The sequence below is a fragment of the Hyla sarda genome, chromosome 7 (assembly GCF_029499605.1).
Source record: "Hyla sarda isolate aHylSar1 chromosome 7, aHylSar1.hap1, whole genome shotgun sequence".
In the NCBI taxonomy this organism is placed as follows: Eukaryota; Metazoa; Chordata; class Amphibia; order Anura; family Hylidae; genus Hyla; species Hyla sarda.
This window is the reverse complement of record NC_079195.1, coordinates 143,651,039-143,664,254: the sequence shown is the minus strand read 5'-3', so window position 1 is coordinate 143,664,254 and position 13,216 is coordinate 143,651,039. Positions and strand designations below refer to the sequence as shown.

At 40.2% G+C, this 13,216-nt stretch overlaps 1 protein-coding gene and 1 long non-coding RNA gene across 4 annotated transcripts in view; one reads left to right on the top strand and one right to left on the bottom strand.

Moving 5' to 3' along the window:
* The window catches only part of LRIT1 (leucine rich repeat, Ig-like and transmembrane domains 1), an 82,698-nt gene that overhangs the window by 5,989 nt on the left and 63,493 nt on the right, over positions 1-13,216 (bottom strand). For 2 of the 3 annotated variants that reach the window (XM_056530928.1, XM_056530926.1), the window contains exons 2-3: positions 2,002-2,468; positions 828-1,133 (exon numbers count right to left, since the gene is read on the bottom strand). In XM_056530928.1, coding sequence (XP_056386903.1) covers positions 828-1,133; positions 2,002-2,443 — 748 coding nt within the window. In that variant the 5' untranslated portion in view covers positions 2,444-2,468. Of the gene's footprint in view, positions 1-827; positions 1,134-2,001; positions 2,469-8,158; positions 8,342-13,216 lie in introns of those variants that run through there. The other variant, XM_056530927.1, reaches the window with a different exon arrangement.
* Positions 9,021-13,216, top strand: part of LOC130282565 (uncharacterized) — a 43,051-nt gene continuing 38,855 nt past the window's right edge. The window contains exons 1-2 of the long non-coding RNA XR_008846449.1: positions 9,021-9,127; positions 11,222-11,361. This is a non-coding gene — a long non-coding RNA (uncharacterized LOC130282565). The remainder of the gene's footprint in view (positions 9,128-11,221; positions 11,362-13,216) is intronic.

The window sequence follows — 13,216 nt, the reverse complement described above, 5'->3', positions numbered from 1 at the left end:
AATTATTGTCCCTAAATGTGACAAATGTATGTAAAATATAGAAATAAAGCTTTGCAGTAAATTAACTTGTACATTAAATATATACACTTCATTTAAAGAGGATCTGTCAGCTCTCCGGACATGTCTGTTTTAGAAAATAGTTGCATTTCCCATAATATTCCCATAATTCGGAAGCACCTTTTCCCTCTTATGCTGTTTCTCTGTTATTTCTTCTAGAAATCTATGTATAAAGGAACAGGGTGTTACCGGTTAGAGGTGTGTACCAGCCCAATCACTACTGACTCTACCTGACTGTGTAAGGACACACTTACTTGAAAAGGAGAGAGGTAACTCCCGCTAGGCGATTTATTCATACATTTACCATAGGAATAACAGAGGAATTAAATAACAATATTGGAATGTCTTAGACATTCCAATATTGTTATTTAATGGGGAATACAAGTAGCCACTGAATTATACAGTACATGTCTGGTTAGCAAGTCCCTTTTCAGTCTGCAGGAAACAAAATAAATAAAAAAAACCTGCAGAAAATGCTCACTCATAGTATACATTCCTTAAAGTGGCAAGAGTAGAAAGTGTTTATCCCAAAAAAACAAGGCCTTATTCGGGCCTTGCATGTACAGTATCCCAGTGTTTTTCTTCTACTTTTTTGGATGTGCCACTCTTCGGTGGACTGTATATTTTTTCTAGGATATTCACGTTTTTTTTTCCATACAGTAGAACTTTACTTTGCACAAACCAGCGGACTAAGGAACGAGTATTTTAAAATGTTTTCTGTTGGTCTAGGTGGAAGTCAAACCCACTTGGCAAGGGCTTAATGTTCTCACCTGATCCATTTATTTGGTTCCCATCAGCTTTTCTCCAACTTAGTTCTGGAATCGGAATGCCTACGGTGCCACATCGTAGTAAGACTGTGCTGCCAATCATTGTTTTGAGCTTCGCAACAGAGGTGTGAATTACAGGACTCTGACATTTCCTTAACTCCACTTGATGGAATTGTACTCCGGCAAGGCTGCGTGGTGAATAGCACTTTAGGCGTGGCTCTATGAATGCTACAGATGGGGATGGGAAGTTGAGAAAATGGACCATTTCATACAGGCTGCAATCACATAACCAAGGGTTGTCCTGCAGACCTAAAACGTAAACACATTTTTATTTGTAGTATTTGTTATTACACATTTTCTATTACAGAGAGATAAACTGTAAATCTACTTTATTTATAGCTTGTCTGGAATCTTATCTGAGATCTATCAGGTCTTATTAAGGCAAGAATGAGTTGTTATCTGGCAGGATTTGACCAAGAAGCTGATATCCAGCATGAGACAGGGCCAACTGCAGAAGTCTTAAAAAAGAAAAAAGGCTCAACACTGATGTATTACGTTAAACCCTTATGAAATGCTCATTATTGTACTTTAGTAGAGAGTCAAAACATCTGACTAAAAGATCAAAATACACTGAAGCAGCAAACTTTGTGAAAAACAATATTTTGTGTCAGACTGAAATTTTTCAATGAAATATCAATGCTGAAGCATCTTTTCTTTAAAAACTCTTCATTAGGCCATTATTCTGTTGTTACTCTTGAAATAGTAGGTATAAACTGTCATCTCTACAGTAACATTGAAATAGAGTGACCCCCCAAAATATCATAGCATTGGATATTGTTCGGACACGTCCTATTAACAAAGGCCATTGTAATTCCAAGTTATCAATTTATTCATATATTACCAGGAAGTATAACAGAGCATTTTTTAGGGTGCATTCACACTACGTTTTTGAGACACGGCAGGAAAATTTAAAAACCGTCCGCTGTGGTATCCCCATTTACTAATGTGGTTCAGACTGGGTTTTGTCGAGTTGTGCACTTAAATTAAAAACCGAAAAAGAAAAAATGCTTATCCAATGAAAAATAAAGCATGCCTGTCACATATTATGTTTAACCAAGCCCAGATGATTGTACTATGACATTTTTATGCGACAAATAGTCTTAATACTGTTACCTACCAAGGATCAGAGTGGAATGGTCAATTGAAAAATATGATGCAGAATGGAGGTTAAGCCAGGAGGCAATAAGTTCTTGGGGAAGTGTCAGGAGTTTATTGCTGGACAAATCCAGGTAAGTTATGTTTTTCATGTAGCGAGCTGCGTCTTTAGGTATAGAGGACAGTTCATTGTTGTGCAAGTCAAGTAGCCTTAATCGGGGTGTGCTTGCAAGAGATTCCCAAGGAAAGGATGTGAGGTCATTTCCATCCAATCTAAGTTCTTGGAGTTTACGGAGGCCTCGCAATGTGACCACACTCAAACTCAACACTGAATTATAGGGCATCCAGAGAAACTCAAGGTTGGAGAGTAGGTGGAAAGCTTCTCCTTGAACACGTCTGATAGATGTCTTCTCTATGCGAAGTTTAAAAGTGTCAGTTGGAATGTTCACTGGTGTTAAGGTCATCTCAGGGTCATTACATAGTACTTCCCTACAAAGTGAAAAATGGAAAAGTGATCAATGCAAAAAAGACAGTAAATCAGATAAGATACCAAATCGGCCAAAAACAAGTTACCTAGGACCAAAAATGATTGTGCTCTTCATAAATTATAGACTAGTTGCTATAGTATAAGAAACTTGCAGAAACAACCTAGTTTTCTATTACAATAAAGATGGCCCTACACTTCAGGGGGCTGTATTTCTGTTGATAAAAAGTCAGGAAGCGCCAACCAACATCAGGTATAAAAAATTGTTTGGGTCGGCATCTTACATAAAAGATTTATGGGGACAATGATGCCTATAGTGAATGGTCCTTTGCAATAGCATCTAACCGGGATATAAATAGATGATCTAACAGACCTCTCCAATAACCCTTGATCAGTTTTACTTATCTCCATGCATATTCTAACTAATGACAACAATGTGCTTTATTGTTCCTTTTGATGAATCCTATAAATTATTATTTATGAATCAATCTTTAGAGAAATATCCAATGGTTTGATATATTGCATGGTTTGCATATACTGGTTTGAGAATAAGACATGATTGATCTTATCAAGATCCAGTTGCTACTCAGCCGACCTCTCTGACTGTGCATCCGCAATACAAAACAGCAAAGATATAAGTTTACAAACTGTGGGCAAAGGAAACAGGTATAGTCTGTTAAATCCCCATATGCCCTAACTGATGGTTCCTGTACGTCTTCGTACTTTGTATGGAGGTGACAGTTGAAATTTATTTTAAAAAAAAGTTTTCTTGAAGGCCTACATTTTAAGGCATATAAAGCAATCCCTTGTGAGAAAAATTTTTGGTGCTGCAGTAACCTCTTCAGAAAACTGCCCAGTTTGGTTCAGATAGACTGGCTCTAAATAAAAAGAATGGCATGTCCTCCCCAAGGTTAAAAGCCCTATGTCTGCATAGAAAGATTTTTAACCCCTTAACGACAATGGACGTAAATGTACGTCATGGTGACATGGTACTTAACGCACCATGACATACATTTACGTGCCGCCATGATCGCGAGCACCAGAGCGGGGCTTGCGTCATGCCCGGCAGGTCCCGGCTGCTATCGCGCGGATGTCCGCCATTAACCCCTCAGATGCCGTGATCAATACAGATCACGGCATCTGCGGCAGTGCAGTACTTTGCACTGGTGATCGGATCGCCCCCGTAGCGCGGCCGCGGGGATCCGATCTTCCAGCATGGCTGCCGGAGGTTCCTTCACCAGGCTCCGGCCGTCTCCCAGGGTCTTCTGCTCTGGTCTGAGATCAAGCAGATCAGAGCAGAAGATCACTGATAATACTGAGCAGTGCTATGTCCTATACATAGCACTGAACAGTATTAGCAATCAACTGATTGCAATGAATAGTCCCCTATGGGAACATAAAAAGTGTAAAAAAAAAAGAAAAAAAAATTTAAAATAAAAAAGTAAAAAAATTTGAAAAATCCCCTCCCCCAATAAAAAAGTAAAATGTCAGTTTTTCCCATTTTACCCCCAAAAAAGCGTAATGAAAATAATTAATACACATATTTGGTATCGTCGTGTGCGTAAAAGTCTGAACTATTAAAATATATTGTTATTCATCCCGTACGGTGAACGGCGTAAATGGTTTAAAAAAATGAAAAAAAGTCAGAAATTGCTGCTTTTTTGTCACATTTTATTCCCCAAAAAATTAAAGGGGTACCCTGGTGCTTACACATCTTATCCCCTATCCAAAGGATAGGGGATAAGATGCCTGATCATGCACGCGGCACCCCGTTTGTAATCAGTCCCCGGAGCGTGTTCGCTCTGGGTCTGATTACGCTCGACCGCAGGGCCGGCGTGTTGTGACATCACGCCTCCGCCCCCGTGTGAAGTCATGCTCCACCCCTCAATGCAAGCCTATGGGAGGGGGCGTGATAGCTATCACGCCCCCTCCCGTAGGCTTGCATTGAGGGGCGGAGCGTGACGTCACATGGGGGCAGAGGCGTGACGTCACACGCCGCCAGCCCTGCGGTCGACCATAATCAGACCCGGAGCGAACGCGGGGTGCCGGGTGCATGATCGCGGGTGTCCCCAGCTGCGGGACTCCCGCGATCAGGCATCTTATCCCCTATCCTTTGGATAGGGGATAAGATATGTAAGAACCGGAGTACCCCTTTAATAAAAAAAATTTGAAAAAGTAAAACCTAGGCAAAAGTGATACTGATAAAAACTACCGATTATGGCACAAAAATGAGCCCTCATATCGCCCCATATGCGGAAAAATTACAAAGGTATAGGTGGTCAAAATAGGGCAATTTCAAACATACTAACTATGTTAAAAAAAATTTTAGTTGACAATTATAGAAAAGCATATAACATGGGTATCATTTTAATCGTATTGACCCACAGAATAAAGATACCATTTTTACCAGAAAATGTACAGCGTGAAAACAAAACCTTCCAAAATTAGCTAAATTGCGGTTTTCTTTGAAATTTTCCCAAATAAATAATATTTGTTTGGTTGCGCCATACATTTTATGGTAAAATAAGTGATGTTATTACTAAGTACAATTGGTGACGCAAAAAACAAGCCCTCATATGGGTCTGTGGATGGAAATATAAGAGAGTGATGATTTTTTGAAGGCGAGGAGGAAAAAACGAAAATGCTAAATAAAATTGGTCTGGTCCTTAAGGGGTTAAGTTTATTTCACTTCTGTAATAGAAAGTGCTGAGCGGAAGCACAGAAAGTAGTTTTAGTCTGTATAAAGAGGGATTCATACATATTGCTGTTTATCCTTGAGAAAGGGGTATATCCCCTAAAGGCATTGGGCGAGTTTGCATATTATTGTTTTTATGTTTCCATTTTCTAAGTGTATCTGTCCTTAACAATTTTTTTTTTATAATGGACAAAATAACATTATATGTATATTTGTAATATACATTGGTTAAAATATGTGTATATTTTTGTCTCTGCAGCTAATGTCTGTGTGTCTCTGCAAGGGGTCCAAATACAGAAAGTGTGAATGGACAAGCAGGGCTCTGTTCACTGAGGAGAAGCATTGCTCTGTTCAATGAGGACAAGCAGGGCTCAGAACACTGAGGACAAGCAGGGTTCTGTACACTGAGGACAAGCAGGGCTCTGTACACTGAGGACAAGCAGGGTTCTGTACACAGAGGACAAGCAGGGCTCTGTACACTGAGGACAAGCAGGGCTCTGTACACTGAGGACAATCGGGGCTCTGTGCACTGAGAACAAGCAGGGCTCTGTGCAGTGAGGACAAGCAGGGCTCTCTGCAGTGAAGACAAGCAGGGCTCTGTGCAGTGAGGACAAGCAGGGCTCTGTACACTGGGGACAAGCAGGGCTCTGTTCACGGAGGACAAGCAGGGCTCTGTGCAGTGAAGACGAGCAGGGCTCTGTACACTGAGGACATGCAGGACTCTGTGCTCTGAGGCAAGCAGGTCTCTTTACACTGAGGACAAGCAGGGCTCTGTGCAGTGAGGACAAGCAGGGCTCTATGTAGGTAGGACGAGCAGGGCTCTGTGTAGGGAGGCTCTCTGACACCCTTCTGGCTCACACATGAGGGTGATTGACAAGTCAGGAGCCTGCAGAGATCCCTGCTTGTCCTCCCTCACTTCCTGTATTTCGACTCCTCACAGAGACACACAGGCAATAGCTGCAGGGACAGCATTTTTTCACCCAAAAATATACACATTCTTAGCCAATGTATATTCTAAATGTTATCTACATTATATAATCAGTTTTTGTTAATGACAGGTACACTTTTAAAATAATAAAATGCATCAATAAACAGCAAGAAGCATTTATCGCTGTACCTGGTACTAGTGAATCCCTTCTTGAAAGAGGACACTGGGAATTAGAAGGGGAATATGGAGAGAGAGGATAGGTACATACTTCCCCTTCAGCAGAGCTGTATTTGCCATTAGACTCCCATGGACATATGCTTAGGGTAGCAGTGTGGAAAGGGGCAGCACTCAAGTGAGTGAAAAAAAGTCTACATGGGTCAAAAATGCTGCAAATTTTACATGCAGATTTTCAACCACAGCATGTTCATGGCAAAACAGCTTTTTTTGCGCAAACTCCATTTTTGTGGAAAAAAAAACTATTTACATACAGTGGGAGTTTTTACAAAAAGATTTGTGTAATTTTGCCACTTTTCACTGGAAAGTTAAATTCCAACAGATTAATCTGATCTGTCCCATTCAAATGAATGGCATCCATTTCATCATCAGATTATCCCCAGCCCTTTCTACAGCCTCGGAGGAGAACTCGCCGAATTGATGGCCCCTTGGTAAGGATTTATAAAGAAATAACATAACTCAGGGTGCACTGGACAAAGTTGGTACCCTTCCATTAAAGACAGAAAATCCTACAATGCTCCCTGAAATAACTTGAAACTGACAAAAGTAATAATGTACGGTGTCCATTTTAGGACATTGTCAGTTGTCAGACGTAACCCCGTCCTCTGTCAAGTGAAACAGCGTCCCGCCTCCTCCCTCGGGCCAATCTCCGTCAGGTGTCAGCCGCAACTCCCTCCTCCCTCCTTTGTTATCCTAAAGTCTCTCATCCGAAACTCTGTCATCCCTCAGACAAAAAACTTTCCTGCCATGTAGCAGAGCCGAATCAGTGTAGGCTCTCTGCTATATGGGTTCTGATGTACGTGCTATTCAATGTCGGCTCTGCCATACAGACTCTGTAGCACATGTAGTGTCTGTAGTACACGTGCAAGTTTCACAGTTTCAACTCTGCTAGACAATGCTGTGCAGTGTCGGCTCTGCTATGCAGCAGGAAGTTGCGTCTGAGGGAGAATCGTCTGAGGCATGACACCGTTTTGGACGACAGAGTTTCAGATGAGGGAGGATGGAGTTGTGGCTGAAGGAGGACGGTGATTGATGTGAGGGAGGAGGCAGGACGCCTTTTCACATGGCAGAGGATGGAGTTGCGGCTGACGACTGACGGCGATTGGTCCGAGGGAGGAGGCAGGATGCCATTTCACCTAACGGAGGATGACTGACGATGTCCTAAAATGGACACCATATTAATGAAATGAAATTACTGAAAATAAACGGATAAAAATCAGTCATTGCTTTTAAATCATTAAAAGAAAATGAAACAGGCAAAATGATCCCCTGAACTCAATATTTTGATGCAAAACCTTGTTAGGCAGCCACTACTATCAAGTGATCTGTAACTCTCAATGAGACTTCTGCCCTTTTCTCCAGGTATCTTGGTCTGCTCCTCAGAAGTAACGTGCTCCAGCTGTCTCAGGTGTGAAGGTGCCTTCTTCAGACTACATGGTTCAGCTCCTTCCACAGATGTTCAATAGGATTCAGATCAAGGCTCAGAACCAAGGCTCAGGCACTTCAGAATAGTCCAATGTTTTGCTCTTAGCCATTCTTGGATGCATTAAACTTTGTGTTTTAGGTCATTATTTTCCTGTTGGAAGACCCATGATCTTTGACTGTGACCAAGCTTCCTGACACTTGGCACCACATTTCACTCCGAAATGCCTTGATAGTGATGAGATTTACTTGTACCCTGTACAATGTACATTAAAAAGAAGATCCAGTGAAGAATTGTGATTCTGGTCACAGCATAGTGATCCTCTGACGACTGCAGAGTTACCATAACAAATACCGTAGAAAGGACCAGAACTTCTACAGAAATATGGCAGGATATAGTAGCAGAGAAAACTTACTTTGTTGGTAGGACTTGTTGCTGGTAGGACTGTAAAACTGAATTTAAAAGTAAAAAAAGCTATACAGTAAACAGCAAAAGGGGGGAGAAGACTGATTCTATCCAGAGCCTGGCCCCAACAGCACATATTGGCAACAGCACCAAGAGAAGCAAGAAGGAAGCAAAAGATATTCCATGCAATATATTCAGTAAAACAGCTAGTAACACAGCCTTTTAGGCCTTTTGTTATAACAATGTTTCATGGGATATACTCACTAGGAACACAGATACAAAGTATAATACAAAAAGGCACAACTTTTTACTAAACAATAATGAATCTTGGTTGACCCCTGAAATACTTTTTGTGTCTTATAATAGTGTGATAATTGATTTTTTTGTTGTTGATTTAATTATGTAATTAATGAGGCATATATCCTAATGCTGTTTGTGGGAAGTTATTTATATCTGGGGTTCTGGCAATTATGTCTGCTCATATTATTCGCCTGTGTTTAGTTTTATTAAAGATTCAGTAAAGATATCAGTCTGATCTTGGCAATAAAAGATGTCAAGTTTGTGGATACTCTACAGTATCTGGATATTATATTGTCTAAAAACCGAAGGGAATTCCTTAAACTGAATTTAGCCCCTCTGATAGCTAAATTGAAGAAAAAAATGGAAGTCTGGTTAAAACTTCCTTTATCTATGATGAATATAGGGGGAGATTTATCAAAACCTGTGCAGAGGAAAACTTGCCCAGTTGCCCATAGCAACCAATCAGATTGCTTCTTTCATTTTTCACAGGCTTTCATAAAAATGAAAGCAGCAAGCTGATTGGTTGCTATGGGCAACTGGGCAAGTTTTCCTCTGCACAGGTTTTGATAAATCTCCCCCATAGTGTCTATTATTAAGATGTCAGTGTTGCCGAGAGTCTTATATTTCTTGAATGCATCCCCGATGTGGATTTCATCTACCTGGTTTAGAAGACTGAAGGGTATCTTGAATAAGTTTATCTGGGGCCAGAAAAGGTCCAGATTAAAATACCCATTTTTTAGTATGGAAGAAAGGGATGGTTGGTTGGCACTTCTGGATTTTTAACTTTATTTTTTTTTCTAAATATTTGTCTGTTTCAAAATTAGGGGTAAATGCACCTTTAATAGAATTTTGTCTTAAAGGGGTACTCCGGTGCGAAACTTTTTTTTTTTTAAATCAACTGGTGCCAGAAAGTTAAACAGATTTGTAAATTACTTCTTTTAAAAAATCTTAATTCTTCCTGTACTTATTAGCTGCTGAATACTACAGCGGGAATTATTTTCTTTTTGAAACACAGAGCTGTCTGCTGACATCATGAGCACAGTGCTCTCCTGACATCTCTGTCCATTTTAGGAAGTGTCCAGGACAGCATATGTTTGCTATAGGGATTTTCTCCTAGTACTGGACAGTACCTAAAATGGACAGAGATGTCAGCAAAGAGCACTGTGCTCATAATGTGAGCAGACAGCTCTGTGTTTCAAACGGAAAAGAATTTCCATTGTAGTATTCAGCAGCTAATAAGTACATGAAGCATTAAGATTTTTTAATAGAAGTAATTTACAAATCTGTTCAACTTTCTGGCACCAGTTGATTTAAAAAAAAAAAAAGTTTTTCACCGGAGTACCCCTTTAATAACATGAATTATAGATTTAACAATATATTTGAACTATTAGAATCAAGACAGAGGAAGAATCAAGAGGGAATGTAATTAATTATTTCTGGTATGCTGAAATGTGGCACAAAACATGGGTATAAACCACAGTTAGGTATAAACCACTTTTCACTTTTACACCTATATGGCAAAATTTACACTTGGGCGATACAGTAAATCTGGATCAACAGAGATTTTGGCTGTTGCAGTGGGTTTGTAACTTACACTGGATTTATTCAGATGGGAAGTTGGTAGATTTCGAAAGATTTAAAAAAAAAATATTCACTGGAAGAAAAACGCAGGTTTTGGTATATCCAGTTACAATGGGTGAATAGTAAAATAATTAACAGACAATTGTTAAAAATAGAACCAAACATTTTAGAGGACATAATAGACCTCCCGATAAACAAGCGAGGTATGGTAAGGATTTACAAAGATCTTAGGGGAGCTCTGACTCGGGGGAAGAAGTTTAAAACCCAGGGAAAAATGGGAACGTGTACTAGGGCATCTAGAAGACACCCAATGGAACAACATTATCAAAAAATTCTCCTTATTTAAGATCAATGCCAATCTTAAATTAATACAGTTTAAGTTACTGCATGGGCTTTACCTAGCCCTACTGCAAATGTGCAAGTACGCAGGTAGAACAATCTCGGATTGTCCAAGATGCTTTAGGTAAAGGACAGATATAAAACACATTTTCTGGGACTGTCAGGAAATAAGGCCCTTCTGGAATAAGATTTATGACCATTTACAAAGTATAGGAATGATTGGTAAGGGCGACCCTTTCTCATTTATGGAGATGATACTGGGGGAGGTATCGGGTGGTAGCAACACCCGGATATTGTATAAGATGTATTTATGCGCAAAAAAATTGATTTTACATGTTAGGATGTTGGACAAGGTCCCTGTATTTGAACCATGGTACCGGCTGATTCAAAGGATTCAAAAGTATGAGTTGAGTTTAGCCCAAAAATCAGAAAAGGATTTAAAGAGGTTCCATAAATTATGGGAAAAGTGGAAATAAATAAAAAATTATAATGTTTTTTCTTTTTTTCTTTTCACTCTGGAGGGGTGGGTGGGTGGGTGGGTGGGGTAGAAACCTAAATATTATATTAACATGTTTTTTTTTCACTGTATTGTTAATTGAATAATTGTTACAATAAAACATTTTACAAAAGATATTAGTCTGATTGTAAGATCTTATTCCAAGAAGATGCTCCTAATGAAATATGTTTTCTAATTCAAGTTTTGGAAACAAAAAGAAAGGAGAATGGAATTGTGAATTTTCCGTCAATGGCCCAGATTTATTCATCTGTACAGTTATGTTACTTTACACAGCATAATTTAAAATGAAGTAAACTAGTCCTCACAAGCAAAACTATTTCTAATTTAACTCTGTAGAGCCCTGCTCTGAATGAGCTTGTATTGAACCTGCGGCTTGTGTTCTGAAGTGTGACTGAGAGCTTAAGTGTGAATTTTTAGAAGTTTTAAAAGCAGAAGCTTAAAAAAGCAGGAGTTGGAAGCAGGAGCCTAAAGTAACTGTAAGTATTACTTTCCCTTCATAAAATTACTTTTCCTTTATAGTTAATAACAGCTGTTTGTCACAAAAGGACATGGACAGCAGGATTGGAAGTTTTCTTCAGTGCACAATGTGCCACATGTATGCACCTATGGAGCTGCAGCTTCACGGTGAATACTGCTGTGACAGATGTGAGCATGTTGCCCACCTGGAAGCTCGTATTAGAGATCTAAAGGAGCAAAGTGCAATGCTGAGGGCAATTGACAATCTTGAAAAGAGTATACTTTTTACAGAGCAAGCAGTTAGTAGGTTGGAAATGGAGGTTGGAGAAACTAGCCAGGAGGCCCAAGTAGGGAGCTGGGTTATTTTAGTTGGAGGGACTGGAAAGGGGGAAAGGAAATGGAAGGCCACTTCTTCTTCTGATCTCCCAAGCAAAATTGCCAAGTTGGGTGATGATGCGAGGGCCTCAGTATCAGAGATGGCAAGCCTAGTGGATACTGGTCTCCCTAACAGCCTGGGGAACAGTCCAACTAGTAGTGTGGGGGATGGTAACGCAGGTAGGCAAAGACAGTTAGTGGTTGTAGGGCATTCTATGATTAGGAAAACATATAATAATTTGTCGCCAAGACCACCTCAACCGAATGGTTTGCTGTCTCCCTGGTGAAAGGGTTCGGCATGTTGGGGAAAGGGTGGACAAATTACTTGGGGTCTGGGGATGACCCAGCTGTCCTGGTTCATGTGGCAACCAACGACAGAATACATGGTAGGTAAAGAATAATTACAAGGAACTAGGTGCCAAGCTGAAGGGAAGGACCTCTAAGGTTGTATTCTTTGCTTAGGGGGTTAAATGCATGGCTTTAGTCGTGATTTCAGGGGGAAGGGTTTGGGTTGTTAGAGCACTGGGCTGATTTTGCATTGGGGTACAAACTGTATTCTATGGATAATTTGCACCTGAATAAAAGGAGGTCCTCTATGCTGGGGCAGAGATTCCTGGAAGGGGTGGCGGAGTATTTAAGCTAGGTAAGTGGGGGAGGACAATAAAGCAAAGCAAGCAGATAGTGGGAAAGATAGGTTAGAGAGGGGTCAGGACTGGTGGGTCAGGTGGGTGGAGAGGCAACATGTGGGGGGAGGTTAAGAGCAGTGGAGAAGGAGATCCATGTGTTACAAACCAGCCATGAAAATAAATGTAGCCCAAATAATTGTAACCCCAATAACTAAAAAAATACAATTAACCCCAATAACTAAAAAAATCCCATTAGCCCAAATAACTCAAAAAATCCCATTAGGCCCAATAATTAAAATAATATCACTAGCCACAATAACTCAAAGGATTCCATTAGCCCCAATAACTAAAAAAATCCCATTAGTGAGACTGTATGTGTAAAACTTGATGGAAATGTAAAGTGTATGTTCACAAATGCCAGAAGCCTAGCAAATAAAATGCGGGAGCTTGAGGCCTTGATACTGGAGGAAAATTTTGAAATAGTTGGGGTCACTGAGACATGACTAGACTCCTCACATGACTGGGCTGTCAATCTGCAGTGGTTTACATTGTTTTGCAAGGATAGGATGAACAGAAAAGGTGGTGCAGTCTGTCTGTATGTAAGAAGTGGTATGAAAGTCAGTGTGAACGATGCCATAGTGTGTGATGATTCTGAGGAGGTGGAATCACTGTGGGTAGAATTACAAAAGGAAGGAAACACTAAAAAGATAATTTCACTGATGTGATAGAAGGTCAGCTGCATACACAAATAGAGAGGGCTGCCCGTCCAGGTACAGTGGTAATAATGGGAGATTTTAACTATCCAGATATAGATTGGGGTCAAAGGGGAGACAATTCCTAAATGTATTGCAGGATCATTTTATGGGCCAGTTTG